At 42.9% G+C, this 12,346-nt stretch overlaps 1 protein-coding gene across 1 annotated transcript; it reads left to right on the top strand.

The window, feature by feature from the left end:
* The first annotated feature begins 12 nt into the window (after nt 1–12).
* dhtkd1 (dehydrogenase E1 and transketolase domain containing 1) lies at nt 13–11,506 on the top strand. Its single transcript, XM_083667233.1, has 17 exons — nt 13–254; nt 582–734; nt 1,227–1,438; nt 1,694–1,888; nt 4,148–4,417; nt 4,578–4,749; nt 6,578–6,776; nt 7,000–7,312; nt 7,417–7,501; nt 7,724–7,863; nt 8,057–8,207; nt 9,123–9,229; nt 9,419–9,583; nt 9,704–9,786; nt 9,974–10,140; nt 10,238–10,323; nt 10,401–11,506. The coding sequence occupies exons 1-17, from the start codon at nt 80–82 to the stop codon at nt 10,500–10,502; spliced, it is 2,775 nt and encodes a 924-aa protein (XP_083523359.1). The 5' UTR covers nt 13–79; the 3' UTR covers nt 10,503–11,506.
* The last annotated feature ends 840 nt before the right edge of the window (nt 11,507–12,346 follow it).

Raw genomic sequence — 12,346 nt, 5'->3', positions numbered from 1 at the left:
GGCCGCCGCTCTGTAGTGTGTGCAGCTGTGCAAGTATTACTGTACATAGTTTTAGAGTCAAAATTACTATATTTCAATCATGTCAGCGCTACTTATTCTGAAAAGCTTGCACCGCTTCACCAGACTACCACTTAGTGTCGCGCGGCCAGTTGGACGCTTCTATCACACTGAAAAAGGTGTATACGGTTACCGACCCAAACAAATCGAGGGGGATCAGAAGTTGCACAGCGACCATATCTCTGCACTCAATCAAGGTCAGTAGGTTTGCGATAATGAATATTTTAAACTCATTTTCCAGGAGAAAAACAATGGGACGTATAATTGCATAACCATATCTCAAAGTTAAGTATTAGTCATTATATTGTTTGTTATTGCTGGGGAGATTAAGTAATTCATCTTATAGGTTGTTTATTCATTGTTGTCGCTGATGTATAACTAAAGGTTTACTCAATTTGTTAATGGGAAGTAAAGCCTCAAAGTTTTTTTTATCTCCATACTTTTCCACGTGTTGACGTGACATTGAGAAGAATTTGTTTTGGTTCAATCTGAAGCATGGACCCCTTGTTTTCTTGTTTACTCAGACCATGGTCTTGCGCGACTGGTGGAGGCATACCGAGCACATGGACACAAGGCTGCTAAAATTAACCCTTTACTGCCTCAGAGCCCACTCATGGACAATGTGCCAGAAATCAACATGTTAAGTGGAGCCCTACAAGGAACTCTCAACACATCTGGTATGTGGATCATCTGTCCCTTTATTCAGGGATATCGGGAACAGAGAACACTGGTTCATTATCAAACTCGCCACCATCCAATGAAAACAGATCGAGGCACTCACTTTGAGTGGATGATGGGGTCCCATGGGATGAATCATTCTCAGTGACTATCAATATCTCATACCTCGGTCATTACTATGCAGTCACTCCAACTGTAAATTAATGGGTTTGTAAATTAAATTACACCTGAATTGGTGGATTTGACTCATGAGTCTACACCAGTGGATGCTGGTGGGGGTAGACATTGGAGGACAGGCTCATTTTAATTCATGGAATGGTATCAAAGACGGCTCATTGTAATGCATGTTGTCCATGCATTACAATGAGCTTGTCCGATTTCTGCCTCCACTGGTCCACGCCCAAGACTGTATCCATGGATTTGAGGAATAATATATTTCCCCCTCCCTTTTTTTCATGCACAGTACATTCATGTTCTAATACTTTCTCCAGGATTGCGGCATTTTGGGAAAGCTGAGGCTCCAGTGGAGGAGGTGCTGGCCTACCTTGAGAACGCCTATTGTGGCCGCATCTCCGTGGAGACCAGCCAGCTGACCAGCCTTGAGGAGAGGGAGTGGTTCGCCGACCGCTTTGAGGAGCTGAAGAAGGAGACCTTCTCCACTGAGGAGAGGAGGCAGGTGGCCAAGCTCATGCTGGAGTCACAGGTAGGTCATAGGTTGATGAAGATGACATCACCCAGCATCCATACAGATGTAAACTATTGTTGTAGTTGTGTTGATCAACAACAGTGAATTCATTGAAATTACAAATCATTTAGCATGAAGGTAGTAGTATATCATAACATCAAAGCATCACCTAGATCAGCAAGAAAGAGGTGACAGTTTGTTATTTCGATAAAGGCTACTGTTTTCAAACTGTCCAGAACGGCTAATAATAAGATTTCCTCTTGTGAATCTCAGGAGTTCGACAACTTCTTGGCTACCAAGTTTGCCACAGTGAAACGCTACGGAGGAGAGGGAGCAGAGAGCATGATGGGATTTTTCTACAAGTTGTTCCACCTGTCGGCCTACAGCGGGGTGACTGATATTGTCATGGGCATGCCCCATCGAGGGAGACTCAACCTCCTGACTGGTCTCCTGCAGTTCCCGCCTGAGGTCAGACACTAGATCACAATTGGGACCACAAGCCAGACCTGTAATACTTGCTTCTCCCAGTCCAAACCCTGGGCCCAGCATTTCAAAACTTTTAATCTAGATCAGAATCTGGATTCTTTTTTGCGATCCAGGAGCAGATCTATCTATCTAGATTTTTTGTAGTATAGGGGAAATCAGCTAGCTTGATCTGATCCTGGATAGCAAAAAATATTTTTATTTTTTATTTTTCCTGTCCAGATTCAAAGTTTTCAAATACTGGGCCCTGGGGATTGGAATGTTTCAAAATTATTTAGTTTAGTCAGTAGTATTCATGCTGCAAGGAGCATGCTGTGTAAAGATACAAGATTACTTAAATATATATATATTTATATATTACAGTTGAAGTCGGACGTTTACATACACCTTAGCCAAATACATTTAAACTCAGTTTCTCACAATTCCTGACATTTAATCCTAGTAACCATTCCCTGTCAGTTAGGATCCCTACTATATTTTAAGAATATGAAATGTCAGAATAATAGTAGAGAGAATTATTTATTTCAGCTTTTATTTCTTTCATCACATTCCCAGTGGGTCAGAAGTTTACATACACTTAGTTAGTATGTGGTAGCATTGCCTTTTAAATTGTTTAACTTGGGTCAAACGTTTTGGGTAACCTTCCACAAGCTTCCTACAATAAATTGGTGGAATTTTGGCCCATTCCTCCTGGCAGAACTTGTGTAACTAAGTCAGATTTGTAGGCCTCTTTGCTCACACACGCTTTTTCAGTTCTGCCCACAAATTGAGGTCAAGGCTTTGCCACTCCAATACCTTGACTTTGTTGTCATTAAGCCATTTTTCCACAAATTTGGAAATATGCTTGGGGTCATTGTCCATTTGGAAGACCCATTTGCAACCAAGCTTTAACTTTCTGGCTGATTTCTTGAAATTTTGCTTTAATATATCCACATAATTTTCTTTCCTCATGATGTCATCTATTTTGTGAAGTGAACCAGTCCCTCCTGCAGCAAAGCACCCCCACAACATGATGCTGCCGCTGCCATGCTTCACAGTTGGGATGATGTTCTTCGGCTTGCAATCCTCCCCCTTTTTCCTCCAAACATAATGATGGTCATTATGGCCTAACAGTTCAATTTTTGTTTCATCAGACCAGAGGACATTTCTCCAAAAAGTAAGATCTTTGTCCCCATGTGCAGTAGCAAACTGTAGTCTGGCTTTTTCATGGCGGTTTTTGGGCAGTGGCTTCTTCCTTGCTGAGTGGCCTTTCAGGTTATGTCGATATAGAACTCTTTGACTGGATATAGACACTTTTGTACGTGTTTCCTCCAGCATCTTCACAAGGTCCTTTGTTGTTGTTCTGGGATTGATTTGCACTTTTCATGCCAAAGTACGTTCATCTCTAGGAGACAGAACGCGTCTCCTTCCTGAGCGGTATGACGGCTGCGTTGTCCCATGGTGTTTATACTTGCGTACTATTGTTTGTACAGATGAATGTGGTACCTTCAGGCCTTTGGAAATTGCTCCCAAGGATGAACCAGACTTGTGGAGGTTCACAATTTTTTTTTTTTGAGGTCTTGGCTGATTTCTTTTGATTTCCCCATAATGTCAAGCAAAGAGGCACTGAGTTTGAAGGTAGGCCTTAAAATGCATCCACAGGTACACCTCCAATTGACTCAAATTATGTCAATTAGCCTGTCAGAAGCTTCTAAAGCCATGACATCATTTTCTGAAAATGTTCAAGCTGTTTAAAGGCACAGTCAACTTAGTGTATGTAAACTTCTGACCCACTGAAATTGTGATATAGTGAATTATAAGTGAAATAATCTGTCTGTAAACAATTGTTGGAAAAATGACTTGTGTCATGCACAAAGTAGATGTCCTATCTGACTTGCCAAAACTATAGTTTGTTAACATGAAATCTGTGGAGTGGTTAAAAAATGAGTTTTAATGACTTCAACCTAAGTGTATGTGAACTTCCAACTTCAACTGTATATATTTAAGTAATCTTGTATCTTAAATATATATATGTGTAAAGATACACTATTACATATAACTGCCCCTCCAGCAGAAGTGTCATCTGTTTCTCATGGGATCCTCCAGATAAAAGGGGATTCAAGGGTTTTGCCTAATTGTAGTGACAACATGTAGATTTTTCTTTTTTACTTCAGTTGGAAAGAAATGCAGCTCTCTCCCCCCCCCCCCCCCCCATAATTGCTGTGTACGGCAATCCTAAGACTTGCTTATCTCTACCTCCTCCAGCTCATGTTCCGTAAGATTCGGGGGCTCAGTGAGTTCCCTGAGAACTCCCCTTCCATTGGTGATGTCCTCTCCCACCTGACGTCATCAGTGGATCTGGACTTTGGAGCGGGACACCCTATTCATGTGACCATGCTGCCCAACCCCTCCCATCTGGAGGCCATCAACCCTGTGACCCAGGGGAAGACCCGTGCCAGGCAGCAGCTCAGACAGGAGGGTGACTACTCCCCTGTTGACAGCGCCCAGCCAGGGGACAAAGTTGTCTGTGTGCAGGTACCGACTCATACCCCCTACAACCACATTCATCCAGCCAAGCTCCTATGTACAGTACTAAAGGGAGACAACAAAAAGGCATTGCATCACATACATTCAGCTAAGAGATCCAGTCCTGAAATAGAATGGTGATTATTGTTGAGACTTTCATTTTTCCCAGGTTCACGGAGATGCCTCGTTCTCAGGCCAAGGAATTGTCCCAGAGACCTTCACCATCTCATATCTCCCCCACTTCAGAGTTGGTGGGAGCATCCACCTTATTGTAAACAACCAAGTGGGTTATACCACTCCCTCTGAAAGGGGGAGATCGTCTTTGTACTGCAGTGATGTTGGTATGTGAAATCTGTCTTTCTACCAAATGCATGAATTCAATAGGGGCGGGGCGCTGCTCTGTCAGAGTGACTTGCAATGTACAGCTCGTTTGTATGTTTTTGTTTGTTTTGAATTGTTTCTGTAAAACGATCAGTGTGCAAATGGCATTCGAAAATCGTGACAACAATGGTGAAATATCCTGCAATCTTATGGATACTGATCTTCTATCTGCAACCGGCTTGGGCACTTTGGGCAACACCGAAATACCTTCCTTCTACTATCCCTAGGAGGCTTGCCTACTCACAGGGCACCCTGTTGAACCTGAGGCATACTCTCCCAGCCCTACTGGCATCACTGATCTTTGATCAGATTTCACAATGCCTGATGCGGTGGACCTTGATGGATTTACAGTCATACATTCTGACTGGGACATTAAGAAAACACAGAAAACAATCGGAGGTGGGGTCTGCATGGCAGCCAATAATAACTGGGCAACAAACCTCATTGTGAGAGACTTGATTGTTCAAAGCATTGTTCATGACTGTCTCGTTCAGACCCCACTACTTACCTCGCAAATTTGCACAGATTTGCTGTGATTTGTGTATGTCCCAGGTCCTGACAACGCACTTGCAGCTGAGTGCAACACTGAGCCTATCGCTGACAGCTACAACAGAGCTGTCACCAGGACCAGTGACCAGCCTATGTTCCTGCTCGGGGACTTCAACAGGTGTGATGTCACTGCGCTACTCCCAAATCTGGAACAGTATGTTTCATGCCCTGAAACATACTGTGACCAGACTGGACAGAAAGCTGGACCTATGCTTTGGGAATATACCTGATGCCTATGTTTGCAAGCCCCACCCACCACTTAGTCATTCTGATCATAATGTAGTGCTGTTAAACTGACAATTCAAATAAAAAAAGATTCAGGACTGGAATCATGACTCAATTGAGACTGTTTTGAAATCAAAGACTGGGAAATCTTCCTGAACTTCTCCCTAACTCCATCTGTTCCTACTTGACATACTGTGGGAACAAAACAGGTCAAACTGTACCCAAACAACAAGCTCTGGGTCACCAGGGACTTAAAACACTGTCTGAACCTAAATAAAATGCCATTCATACAGGGTCAGTGAACTAGAGAAGTAACTAAGAACAAGACTAAACTGGTTAAACTCAACTACAAAAATAAAGTGGAGCAGAATTTCACGACTGGGAATGCAAGGGAGGCATGGCAAGGACTAAACACCATGATTGGCAGAGCCCTGAAGCCAGCACAGATCCAGTATTCCTCCCCAGTCAGCTTTGCAGTCCAGCCAAACTCTTTTTATGCCAGGTTCAACAGGACTGACCTCCAGAATGACTGGGCCCCCACCTGCCCCAGTCTCTCCCCACCACCAGTAGAAGTGGAGGAGAGAAAGGTTGAATCCACCCTGTCCAGAATCTGACACAGCTATTTCAGCTGTTTTTAGATGCTAGTTTTGTCCCACCATCATCCTTTTTGTATCCACCATCATCCTTATGCCCAGTAAGCCACATGCCAAGGTCATGAATGACTTCAGACCTGTGGCACTAACATCTGTCCCCAGCAAGTGCATGGAGAGGGTGGTCTGCACTGAGCTTACCATGATGGTGTTACCATGACTTCAGTTTGCCTCAATGAGCTCCTTGGAGCTCAATGTCTCTAAGACTAAAGAGCTCTCTCTCTCTTTGTTGGACAGTAAAGTTCTCTGAATGCATAATTTGAAATCCTAATCTCATTAGAAACTTAAAATGAACTCAACGGATCACATTTTAGTGTAACTGCATGCTGACTAAGAAGGTGACTGTGTTGTGTGTTTTACCCAGGTAAGATGGTGGGCTGTGCCGTGATCCATGTGAACGGTGATGATGCTGAGGAGGTCCTGCGGGCCACACGGCTGGCGGTAGAGTACCAGCGGCGTTTCCGGAAGGACGTGATCGTGGATCTGCTGTGCTACCGCCAGTGGGGCCACAACGAACTTGACGAGCCCTTCTTCACCAACCCGGCCATGTACAAGATCATCCGGTGAGTGCAGCTTACATGTCTGCCAGACATTTATCAGACAAGTTTCTATAATTCAATATTGGAAGATTATGGAAAAAAAGTTCACTTGTGCAGTGACAACTGCCAACAGTAGGTTTCTCAATGATGGGTATTTAATTTAGATTGTTGTGCAAGTAAATAAATAATTAATTAACAGTATAATGCCTCACAGCCATCACAATTCTATCTGAGCATGTCCTCTCAGCTCTAGGAAGAGCATCCCTGACTCCTATGCCGAGCAGCTGATCTCCGAGGGCTTGATGACTGATGCGGAGCGCGGCGAGATCAAGTCTGCCCACTATGGCATGCTGAATGATAAGCTGGCCAACATGACCCTCTACAGCCCACCCCCTATGAACCTGCAAGGTTGCTGGGGAGACCTGGCAGAGCCCCAGGCCAGGGTCACAACCTGGGACACCGGTGTGCCCGCACCCTTACTGCAGTTTGTAGGGGCCAAGTCTGTGGACATTCCTGAGGATGTCCAGCTGCACGGCCACCTGGGGAAGACCCACGTACAGGTAAAGGAAGGACTCACCATTCAACCATCGGTTACTGGAGCTGGATGATTCTGCATGGGTGGGGAAAGTCCAAAGGTACATAACTGTTGTTTTTTTGCTCCCAGGGTCGTCTGCAGAAACTGGAGGATGGAACCAAACTGGACTGGTCTACTGCAGAGGCCATGGCGTTTGGATCTCTACTCTGCCAGGGTCAGTCAGCCTCTCACTGGGTGAAAGAGGTGTCATGAGTGTTTTAAGGGGTTTGTTAGCATAAAAATAGATATTTTTGTTTTCTAAATAATACAAGTTATAGAAATCTGACAATACTTGCAATGCTTTAGTGAAGGAGACACTTTTTTCCAGACAAAAGCAATGTCAATTGTTTAAAAAAATATTTAATGAATTGTAATATGCGTTTCATTTGCTCTGCAGGTTTCAATATCCGCATCAGTGGACAGGATGTTGGGAGGGGCACATTCAGTCAACGCCATGCAATGATTGTTTGTCAGGACTCCAATGACATGTACATCCCCTTAAACCACATTGACCCTAAGCAGGAGGGCTTCCTTGAGGTAACAACACATCAGCTGAGACAAACACAGATGCTCATTTTAAGTCTAGAAAACCATAACCATATACTGTGCAGAAATCATAACACATTAATGCATTTGCCATATATAGTTGGCAATCAAGAAGGCAACTAAAAATGGATGTCAGTGATATGTGCACTCTGACAGTGGTTTGTGTCTGTGTGTGTTGTAACAGGTGTGTAACAGCCCCCTGTCTGAGGAGGCAGTGCTTGGGTTTGAATATGGCATGAGCATCGCCCAGCCAAAGCTCCTGCCAATCTGGGAGGCTCAGTTTGGGGACTTCTTTAACGGAGCGCAGATCATCTTTGATACATTTCTCTCTGGAGGTAAATACTATTTTGGTCGCTTCTGTTTAAAAGGCTATTGAAGGAGCCACTAATGGCTACTTCCAGCATGATAATGCACCATGTCATAAAGCAAAAGTCGTCTCAAACTGGTTTCATGACAATGACTTCAGAGTTCTTCAGTGGCCTTCCCAGTCACCGGATTTGAATCTAGTAGAACACTTTTGGGATGTGGTAGAATGGGAGATTCACAGCTTAAAAGTGCACCTGATTCCTGCAGGAATTGCGTGATGCAATCATGGACCAGAATCTCAAAGGAATGTTTCCAACATCTTGTGGAATCAATGCCACGAAGAATTGAGGCTGTTTTGAGAGCAAAGGGAGGCCCTACCCAGTATTAGTATAGTGTTCCTAATAAAGTGTTAAGTGAGTGTATATGGCAGAAGGGAAGCAAAAGAGGGTGGTCTTATCGAGAGGTGGGATAAGTTGGGAGCAGCTGAGGGATAGAATTAAAAAAAATAATAATAATCTCAAGAAGTATACAATTAAAATGGAAAATATCTTAGCATGTACAACAGGAATAGTACCAAATCTACTATAATGGATGTAAATTGCTATGTTAATAAATACAAACCTAAATGTTTAATAATAAATATACCTATAATTTTCTTTTCAGGTCCTCCAATTAGGGGAGGGTTGAGGTGGGGGGGAAAAGGGACTATAAATTATGCATCAGATAGAACTTAAGTTCTATTTACTAATTTCAAAGCTGATCTATCCCTACAAAAACAAAACAAATGTGGGCCATATGTGATGCCTTCTTCACCCATGCTTTGGGCTGGCCTGATCAGAAAATTATGCAATTAAAACAATTAATCAGGTTTGTAGGGCCTAAACACATTTGATATGATTGAGCCATATTTCCAGATGAGATGTGAGAACTGGTTCTGTCCCTAGGTGAGGCCAAATGGCTGCTGCAGTGTGGGATGGTCATCCTGCTGCCCCACGGCTACGATGGTGCTGGACCTGAGCACTCCTCCTGCCGCATGGAACGCTTCCTGCAGGTGAGGAGGAGTGGAACCCTAAACTTTAGGAACATTGTTTTAGCTGTACCGCAGTCTCTTTCCTCACAGTATTATTATATACCCATATTGTCCCTTTTATTGTCTCTGTTATTTCTCGATTACACACAAATCCACTGCATGTTTAGCTGTTTGTCTGTTATGTCTAAACTGTAAATCCCATTGTCTCAGCTTTGTGACAGTAAACAGGAGGGGGTGGATGGTGACAACGTCAACATGGCCGTGGTGAACCCCACCACTCCAGCACAGTACTTCCACCTGCTACGGCGACAGATGATCCGCAACTTCCGCAAGCCTCTCATTGTGGCTGGGCCAAAGATGCTGCTCCGATTTTCTGTAAGCAGTATGCGGAATCAACAATGTCAATGGAAATCTAGTCATTGTTGTTAGCATCTGGTTGATCGGGGTATTTGATGAATGAGTGAACTGAATTATATTTCCTATCTCTGTCACGAGGGGGCTGTGTCCAGTCTGGCAGACATGGCTCCAGGAACATCTTTCAGGCCTGTGATAGGTGACTATTCAGTTACACCAGACAGGTAAAATATCCATAATACACACTCTCTTATGGGATGCTTCCTTGTGGTCATTTTGGTAATATTCAACTTCAGTGGGGACATTTTGTGTCCGGTGAAGATCCACTCACCACTTTACTTGCGTGTTCAAATGGTGCTTGTACCGTCTGAAGGCTGTTGAGGTTTGATATGTTTCCTGTGAACCCTGTAGTGTCCAGCGGGTGGTGCTGTGCTCTGGGAAACACTACTACGCTCTGCTGAAGCAGAGGGAGGCGTCTGGAGCCACCCAGAACACTGTACTGATCCGACTAGAGGAGCTGTGCCCGTTCCCCCTGGAGGCTCTGCAGCAGGAGCTCAGCAAGTACACCAATGCCAAAGGTGACCTGATCTGGCCCCTACTACTCATTGAACTCATCAATAAAAATAAAAAAAAGCCATCTTTGAGAGTGTGATGATGTGTTTTTGTGTTTCACAGAGATCATCTGGAGTCAAGAGGAGCCCCAGAACATGGGTGCCTGGTCCTTCTTGGCTCCCAGGTTGGAGATGCAGCTGGCCTGCAAGGTGAGTCCTGAATACACATTTGACTAGGTTTGAAACCTTTGGATGTCATCCAACTATTTACATGTGCTCTCCCTCAGCCCCGGTTGGTCAGTCGGCCTGCTCTGCCTGCCCCGGCTGTAGGCATTGGAACCCTTCATCACCAGCAGCAGGAGGCCATCCTCACTGCCACCTTCTCCTGAGCTACTGTAACACTGGACCCCTAACTAACACTCTTATCCTCTCTGTTCAATGTTCTTAAAACACAAATGCTAAAGGGCTGCTTTAAATGCGGGTAACACACAATGATGGCAAGGATGTGTAGTGCTAATGAAATGGAGTTGAAACTGTACAAAACGTGATGTAGGTGTTCAGAGATTTCTTTAAGAAAATATTAGATTGTTATTGTTTTATTGTAATATTTCACATTTAATTATTCAAATATTAATGCAAGGCCTGGATTCAGATCTGCTCACCCACAGATTTTTCCTTCTCACAAACTATATTTTTCATGCAGTATGATGACATTCAGTATATGCAAGGCATTAGGCTATTAAAAGGGCACAACCAAATAATATCGTTCAGATTAAATGTAGACCTTAGATATTAAGTTTACAACATGATTGTGCGATGTCACTTAGTTGATCATATAGCTACATCAGAACAATGTGATGTCAGTGACCTGAATATGACTAATATGTCACTTTATTTGGTTCGACGTAGAGGATTGTCTCAGGTTGTGAATCAGAAGGGCTTAGTCATCCATCAGTGTCGTCGTTGCATGAGCTGCTGTAGTTTTTGTGCTATTGAAGTCAGCCTCAAACATCAGTTTAATTTGAGAAAAAAATGTGAAAATACCCTAACATGTTGAAGATTTTTAACTTCGAATAATATTTTGTTGTGTAGAAAGCTTTAGATTTTTTTTTTTTAAATACTAATTTCTGAACTACTGTACAAATGTGTTTCAGCACCACGGTCATTTTTTTCATTTTCAGAAGGCTGGATTTGTGTGTTTTGTCTTTATTGCTGCAGGTAGAATTTGAAACCATTACATGTATGTGGAAGCTGACTACTGCTGAATTTTAGTTTGAACTTACTATCTAATGTGGTGAGTTCAATGCCTTCATTATTATGTTAATTTTATGGTTCAAGAAAAAATGGCTGCTACACATGTAGTATTTTCAAATAAATCATTATATTTTCACCATTTGCTTGTCTTTAATTAGATTGAGTCAATACTGTGAGGAAATGTCATTTTCATCTGTTTTTAGCAGTGCCTAACATTGTCACAGCATCATCAAATCACAATTTCATGAGCTACATTGAGTAAGACAGTCACTCAATAGGCTGTTGTGGGAGATTTCCGATTGTTTTTAATGTAGAAGTTGCTCTTCAGAATACCCTTAACATTCTCCTCCTGTGATTGTCAGTAATGTAAGCATATAATTAAATTTCTATGAATGCAACATCCTTGAGCTCTAATGTGACTGTGCTCAGTATTCAGCATAAAAATAAATCACTGTCCTGAAAGACAGGAGTGACTCTGCCAACCCAGGATCACCATGTATTTGCCTAATGACAAGAGTCATTTCAGTTCCTTAGATTTTCTGCCACTTTAATCACCAAAAAAATGTCTTTCTAAAATGTTCTCTGTATGATAAATGTTACGTCTGTCTGGTTTTGGGAAATACTCCAAATAATGCTTCAGGCCTACTGTAAACAATTCTAATGGGGTGACTGTTGACTGTCCTAAAACATGCACAAAACTGACTTTACCTGATTTGATGATGCAGGTGGATTGGTTGAGTGCAGGTGTGTGGATGTGTTAACCACCAGACCTGTGGGTAATATGTCAATGCCATGTGATTTTAGAATACTCATATCACAAGGTACATATGAGTTACTTATAACCATAGACGTGTATATTAGTTTATAACACTGATAGTAACATAATTGACTGTCGCTCCACTTGTAAGTCTACTGGAGTATCCAACGACTGGTACGTGGATTTGGTGCAATGCGAACACTAATCGTTCACTCATACATA

Source organism: Argentina silus, assembly GCF_951799395.1.
Source record: "Argentina silus genome assembly, chromosome: 3".
Lineage (NCBI taxonomy): Eukaryota > Metazoa > Chordata > Actinopteri > Argentiniformes > Argentinidae > Argentina > Argentina silus.
The sequence above is the reverse complement of the archived record's forward strand: the minus strand, read 5'-3'. Positions and strand labels throughout refer to the sequence as shown.

Coding starts and splice junctions, on each gene's coding strand:
- dhtkd1 (XM_083667233.1), top strand. CDS start 80: ATGTCAGCGCTACTTATTCTGAAAAGCTTGCACCGCTTCACCAGACTA. Junction 9,584..9,703: donor AGATGCTGCTCCGATTTTCT/GTAAGCAGTATG, acceptor CTCTGTCACGAG/GGGGCTGTGTCCAGTCTGGC. Junction 10,141..10,237: donor CAAGTACACCAATGCCAAAG/GTGACCTGATCT, acceptor TGTGTTTCACAG/AGATCATCTGGAGTCAAGAG.